The 7,500-nt window shown below is 41.6% G+C and overlaps 2 protein-coding genes across 2 annotated transcripts in view; both read right to left on the bottom strand.

Annotated features, from left to right (window-relative positions):
• gal3st1a (galactose-3-O-sulfotransferase 1a) overlaps positions 1-1,087 on the bottom strand; it is a 13,811-nt gene extending 12,724 nt beyond the window's left edge. Inside the window, exon 1 of the mRNA XM_027162738.2 lies at positions 535-1,087. Within this exon, the coding sequence (XP_027018539.2) occupies positions 535-646 (112 nt within the window). The 5' untranslated portion in view covers positions 647-1,087. The remainder of the gene's footprint in view (positions 1-534) is intronic.
• Positions 1,088-3,546: 2,459 nt separating this feature from the next.
• Positions 3,547-7,500, bottom strand: part of pes (pescadillo) — a 12,572-nt gene continuing 8,618 nt past the window's right edge. The window contains exons 14-15 of the mRNA XM_027162955.2: positions 4,108-4,275; positions 3,547-3,819 (exon numbers count right to left, since the gene is read on the bottom strand). Coding sequence (XP_027018756.2) covers positions 3,736-3,819; positions 4,108-4,275 — 252 coding nt within the window. The 3' untranslated portion in view covers positions 3,547-3,735. The remainder of the gene's footprint in view (positions 3,820-4,107; positions 4,276-7,500) is intronic.

The raw sequence follows: 7,500 nt of genomic DNA, 5'->3' as shown, positions 1-7,500 counted from the left end.
GTGTCTATTCGGTAAACACACAGAGCACCATTGAAAGCAGAGTGTGGAGTCGGAGCTGAAAACTGATAGATAGACTTGTGAGCCACATCAAATCCACTGCGAAGTGCAAAAAGCCAAAGCGCAACCACGAACAATGTCGTTCATTGTATCGCTTCACTAATTTACATTACACTCAAAAACCTTTTAGATGAAACACCTTATAGGTCACATGACGGCTCGCTCCAAGACGATATCCACGATCAAGAGCACGATAATATCGGTGAAGGCGTTTCAAATGACAGATATCACGTGTAATAAAAGATAAATAAATATACAATAAGAGTGTAATATGAGTAATGGACAGAAAATGGGTCTGAGGTAAACGGCGGTCACGTGGGAAGAGGAAATAATCGTGTTGTGCTCAGGGGTAATTAACAGTGTGTTTGAATAAAGGAAAATAATCAGACAGGATGTCAGGGGTTGTACCACATTATTTTTCACTTTACTACTACTGTACTTCTCGACAAAGATAAAAACAAACAAACAAAAAAATACCTATATTATCATGTTCCATGTCCTTTTCCTGGTGGCTGTGAAGTAATCTGACACGCATCAGGTTCAGCCGAGCAACAGCGTTCAAGCCTTTAAAGTGCACCAAGGTTTCCATTAGGGGTCCAAGCACTAACCCCTGAGGCACAAGTCATTAGCTGGCACGAGTCACCATCCTTTTTTTTTTTTTAACCGACTCTAAACAGTCAGAACTCTAAAAACTCCATAGCTCTTGAGCTATTTGAAAACAGAAGGTGATAACGAAGCGACTTGCTGAAGTCAGTGGTCGTCGACATGACAGAAGAACATCTGTTCTCCAGTGTAGGAGTCTCACAGACCCATTTCTAATCGCTGGCTCGAAGAAATGTTCGAAAACTTTTTCTACAGCACTAAGATCTGTTTCCTTCTCTATTGTTATCCTAAAGGTCGGATGACAGCATCCTGAAATTCTCACAAGTAAACAAAAATAGCAAAAAATAGCAAAACAGATGCAAAATCGTTCTTGTAGAGGAATTATAACAGATTCACTGTTTGTATCTCTATAACATGGAGATATGTGAAGGTTCTGCTGAGTCCCATGTCCATTCGCTGGACTGAAACACTAAGCTCATTGTCAGGACAACCCCTACACACACACACACACACACACACACACACACACAAAGGGCCATCACAGTGCCAGGCAGGGTGAGAGCGAGCATTGCTGGAATGCAGAAGGGACAAACTGGTGTTAAAGAGGAAGAGAGCAAGAGAGAGATGAAATGATGTAAGAAAGAAATAGCTTGTAGGTCAAGAATGAACACTGACATCATAACAGCCCACTTTTCACACCACACGCAGACTCAATCTTATCAGTGTGTATGAAGCTTCACTTCATTTTCCACCCAGAATAAATGGGAGGTTGAAGGATTTCTAGCAACATCTGGCACATATTATGTAACCAAACACTATATATATATATATTGCTATATGGCAAGAGAACCTGCTAATCTGGCAACCAGTCATGAACATCCTTACTTATTAAGGACCGAAACAGACACGGAGCAGGTTTAGGGATGAATAATTTAAAGAAACCGGCTCATTTTAGCTCTGTACCCATGACTAATGAGGCAACGTGGGGTTTATTACAAACTTGAGACCCGAGGCAAAATGACCCAAGTATCTTTGTCTGACGCAAATGAAAAGTGAAACTTCAAGACAAAAACCTCAACAAAGCAGAAAAGGTGTACTCATGTCTGACCCCCCCTTCAAACATGAGTACACCTTTTCTGCTTTGTTGAGGCTTTTGTCCTTTAAGTTTGGCTAACCACGGTGACTTGGTGGTTAGCACGTTCGCTTCACACCTCCAGGGTCGGGGGTTCGATTCCCGCCTCCGCCTTGTGTGTGTGGAGTTTGCATGTTCTCCCCGTGCATCGGGGGTTTCCTCCGGGTACTCCGGTTTCCTCCCCCGGTCCAAAGACATGCATGGTAGGTTGATTGGCATCTCTGGAAAATTGTCCGTAGTGTGTGAGTGAATGAGTGTGTGTGTGTGACCTGCGATGGGTTGGCACTCCGTCCAGGGTGTATCCTGCCTCGATGCCCGATGACACCTGAGCACAGGCTCCGACTGACCCAAGAAGTTCGGATAAGCGGTAGCAAATGAATATTTGAATTGTCCTGGAGTGGAGGACAGGTGATGAATGAGGACAAAAAAAGGGGGGTCCAAGCACTGCTCTTTTATTCTGACTATACTATTCAATTGAATTCAATTCAATTCTCAAAAACTCCCTTAGATGGAAAAGGAAGAAACCTTGAGAGGAACCAGACTCAAAGGGGAAGCTCATCCTCATATGGGTGACACTGGAGGGTGTGATTATAAATATACATTGTTGTAAAAGATCACATGGAGTTCACATCTCCTGTACAGTATCACAGCGTCTAACTGGAGCTGGTAGATCTCTACATGCCTCAGGATTTCTCGGTCGGCCTCGTCTCAGCAGAGGTCCAAAATCTTCGTCGCGCGGAATACGATCTGAGCTGGTACAATATTACTATTATATATGTGTATAATAGTATACACAGTATATACTACATGTCCGTAGGTTATCAGTCATTAACCTACATTGAGTACAAGTCAGCCGAGGAAGCGCTGCTTCATGTCTGTTGGAATATCTTTGAATTTCTGTCATCCCCAAATCCCTCTGAAACGGCACAGGATGCAGTAAACTTGTACTCCAGTTCGATTGGAGCTTTTGCGCTCTTATCAGGATCAGCCAGATATCCCTGATTTTAGAAGCCATAAGCCATTTTTCCTCCATCAGCATGGTCACATTGGTTCAAAATGCTCTCACGAGGCAAAATAACACACTTGGCAGAAAGCACTCCACCCTTTTCTACATACAAGACTGCTCAAGGGCCACAGCTGGCTGTGCATCATCAGGATCTGAACACTTGATCGGACCACTGGACCATTTTCAGGATTGGCTGACTTTTGGATTCAGGTGAGTAAGATGACGTGACATACGGCTAAGTACGGTGACCCATACTCAGAATTTGTTCTCTGCATTTAACCCATCCAAAGTGCGCACGCACACACACACACAGTGGGCAGCCATTTATGCTGCAGCGCCCAGGGAGCAGTTGGGGGGTTTGGTGCCTCAGTCGTGGCCGGCCCGAGACTTGAACCCACAAAACTTTTGGGTTACGAATCAGACTCTCTAACCATTAGGCCACGACTGCCATATTGAAGATCATATTTAACAAGCCCCCAACCCTCACTAACAAGACCCTCATGCTGTCCATCCCGGATTGGCGGACGTTTAAGGTATACCAGACATTACCTTCTATTGTGACAACCCTTTAATTATTTGCAGCATTCAGAATCACATCAGTTTTGACCAGTGATATGGGGCATCAAAGAAAACATTTTATATCAAGGGACGACGTAACAGTATCTGTATCTGACATTAAACATAGAACGTTGTCTTTCTGGGCAAAAAGTGAAACATTTGTACATGTGAATAAAATGGATTATTTGAATACGGTGGGTTGATTAGATTTATTTAAAATACATGAAGAAATTTGATCGATTGAACACGACGGATCGTGAAACCTACACATCACTGAAGAGAATGAAAAAAAAAAAAATTCAGTAGGCTGTGAGACTTTTTAATAAATGGATAGAATTATTTTTAATAATAAAAATAACGTCCGCTCTCAATTTTGCCTCTACTGATTCTTCGCCTTCTTTTTCTTTCTGTCTGATTTGCTGGCCTCCTCGAAAGCTTGTCGCTTGGCCACCATTTTGTTTGCCTGAAGGAGAGAGAGAGAGGTAGAGAGAGAGAGAGAGAGAGAGAGAGAAAGAGTCAGGTTAATGAATAGCAGTGCATCATGGAGCCACAATCATGAGCTAAGTGCAGACTACTGCATTTGTGTCACGCATGAATTCTCCATCCCATTAACTTAAAAGCGTTGAATGTTTAACAGACAGATAAATTGTCTAACCATTTGTGTCACCTCTAGCTCACAGTTAACAAGTTCTGAGCTCACGGTTTCATTTAGCTGGTGTGAAAAAGTAAAATATGACCGCAGACGTCTTACCTCTCGAACCTTCCTCTTCTTCCCGAACATGATCTTATCGTAAAGGTATTTGTCCTTCTTCTTCATCATCATGATGGCGAGCCTCTTCTCCTCAGCCTTCTCTTCTTGCTCCAGTCTCTGCTTGTTGTCTGGAGTCAGCTTTCCAGGGGTCACCTTCACCGATAAGGCCTTGTAAGAAATAAAACAAAACAAAACAAAAAAAAAAGTCACGGTGAGACGACACGCCCTCCGACACGTCTGCCAGCTTCCTCTTTCGGTACGCTGTGTAAATATGATTATACGCTTCACACCCTCAGATTCAAACAAATTCAAACAGACTATAGCTTTGGCTGAATAAACAACATGCTTTGGGTTTACAGACTGTAAAGTGACTCAAGGTTGTTCTTCTTCATGCCTGTAGGATTCATTCAGTCATCCTTAACTCTGTTTAAACCAACAAAGTGCTCGGTGTTTTATTGAATCTGACGTTAAACAAAAAAAGCAGCCAATAAACTAAATGCTGTGTTTGTGGAAGTTTAATTAGTTCACTTTGACACGCTCACTACCGTGTGGACGGAACGGCGCGCACGCTGCGTCCCAAACGACCCGCTACACACGTACACTGTGCGCTACATACTCTCCGGTCTAGGGAAAGAATTTTAGAAGGGAAATATCGTCTCAAATGGACAAAGAACGTCAAACACACGTAATGTGATGCCGTAGTGTGTTTCGAATTATTTAAAAAAAAATAATAATAAAAATAAAAAGGACAATTTAGGGGATGGTGATTACGTACAGTAGGTTTGACTTTAAACAAATCAGCATATCGTGACGTCACTGACTGGGTCTTCAACCCGTGCCTTCGAGGGCATCGTTACAAACCTTATTTTGATGCTGGACAGTTTTTCCAGAACTTCGTGCCAAGTTAAAGCGGTGTTGAGCTGTTTTAATGATTTTTTTAGATGTATTATGGCGCCCGAACCCGTAAGACTTTGAACGGTGACCGCGAACATTTTGTTTACTGCAGCCGCAGCCATCTTTACCGAGCGAGAACCGTCGACTCTGACGGTGAATGAGAGAATGAGACGAAGCGAACGCACAGGCCATAGTGTGACATCCGGTAACCAATAGTGTATACATAGACGACGTCACGGGTTTTTATTTAAAAGAAAGGACGTAGCCTTGGTTTGTATGTAGGCCTAGGCAATTTATATATTTACAATACTTACTAAAATATATTTAATATTATTTTAATGCTTTTGTATTAGTTATTTGAAGAGTAAAAAAAAAAAAAAGGTCTTAATGCAAATTTACAGCCGGCAAGTCGTTCAGACTTAAAGCAAAAAAATAATTATGTATATAATTATAATAACAAGAATATTTTTAAGAATGGGCCCATCTTTTTTCCCCCTCATCCAACATCTGCACCAGGTAGCCCCGCCCGCTTCCTCCGTTTATACTACAAGATTCTGTAGTATAGTGTGTAAGCATGTGATCTGGGATTCACATACGATTTTAAAAATACATCACAATGTAGAATTTCTCTCTCCGACATCACCGAGAAGGTGTCGGGTTTATTTTTCCCCATGCCGACGACACGTCTTGGTTTTCCATTAGAGATCTAAATATAAGTCTACACCTGGTTATCAGTAAAGCAGCTTCGTGTCCGTGTTTACACACAAACAAATAAATTCAGCTCAGATTGTTAGGGATAAATAAACCATTTTTTTAAGCATTTTAAGCGTCACACCGTCTCTGTTGCTGTATAACGTTGTAACCTGTGAAAATTAATTCCCTTTTACACCCAACGCTCACCAAAAGGGCTAATGCTTAACCTAAACGCTCTAATGTGCGCACGGATCATGTATGCCTTCACTGAGCCATGGGTGCAACAATCGGTTCTCCTGTGACGAATTAACGAGTCACCCAGCGAGCAGGTTTATAAAGCAAGACGAAAAGCAACAAGCTTCATATCGGTCTCAAAGCTTCGCTTTGTCATAAAGGCGCAAAAAAAAAAAAAGGATTATTCTGGAACTTTTGCTGTAAAAACAAAACAAACATTTATATAAATTATATATATATTAAAAAAAGGAAAAGAAAATAGAAAAGGAAAATTCATGCTCATTCTGGAATTTTCAAATAAATAAATAAATACCAAAAACAAAAAGAAAGAAAGAAAGAAAGAAAGAAAAAGGGGAAAGAAAACAAAAAACAAACAAAAAAAAACCTTATTCCGGAACTTCTGCCGACAGACAAACAAAAAATAAAATATATATACACACACCTTGTTTTTAAATAATTAAATAAAATAATATTAAACAGGACAGATTCATACGCGGTGTGGAATTTTAGTTTATTTGTTTATTTTTTTAAACAAACAAACAAACAACGCTGCCTCTCTACACCGGTCACATGGGTTACAAACAAACTGTAAAAGCCTGTGAACTTTGTGCTGGAGGCAAATCACATGATTACAGCAACTATTTGTACTATTTAATTGCTTGTACACGGATGGAGCCGAGTGATGGATTCCGCGGTAGGTTTATCATCCCAGTCCATCAGTACAAGCTTTATCAGTGTGATGTGTCCTCATTGCCCGAGTGATTTAAAAGTTTTAGGACAACGGTGACGACTTTTCTCAGATCAGTCCTTTTGTATCTATTTGGCTCATCATGTAAGGGGCTTTTTACACCTGGTCACTTCATGCGTTTCCTGTGATCAGATAGCTATCCGATGGTAAAAAGACCAGGTCTAAATGCCCTCCGAAACGTTTTTGAGACGGATATAAATCCGATCGTTCAAACCCCTTCAGGAGATGGTCTGGGACGCATTTCAGACGAAACTGGACAGGTGTAAATGCATGTGGTTGTTCAAGCCACATACCTCAGCTCTATACTCCTCCCAAACGGAAGTACGTCACTCGCAGGTGACTCACGAGTCGTTCATCGCGCCAGAAACAAACATGTTTTCCCACCAGCGCTGGCTCCGATCTTTCACCCAGGTGTCTCGTTGGGTCTTAAAATGCACTGCTGCCGCCAGCGAAAATGCGGCAAACAGTAAATGCTGTTTTTTGTAGCAACCGCATACACCAAAGTGTGTTCCATTTCAATTACCCCGGGAATGAGGTAAAATATATTTGCATTTTGGGCGGGAGTAGAAAGATCGGATCGATATCCGATTCGCCGAGACGCATTTATGTGGCCTGATGTAAATGGTACAGTTTTAACTAATCAGATAGCTATCGGATCAGAGACAACACATGAAGTGACCGGGTGTAAAAAGGCCCTACAGGATCATTGATGAATCCTGACCGTTTGGGGTTTAATACATCTACGTGCCTTGTGTCTGCGATACTGTCTCCAGCGTCCTTACACACTAACAAGCAGGACGAGTAAAAACTTCATGTTTCTCCTT

This window comes from Tachysurus fulvidraco, chromosome 9 (assembly GCF_022655615.1).
Source record: "Tachysurus fulvidraco isolate hzauxx_2018 chromosome 9, HZAU_PFXX_2.0, whole genome shotgun sequence".
NCBI lineage: Eukaryota > Metazoa > Chordata > Actinopteri > Siluriformes > Bagridae > Tachysurus > Tachysurus fulvidraco.
This window is presented reverse-complemented; position numbering and strand designations above follow the sequence as displayed.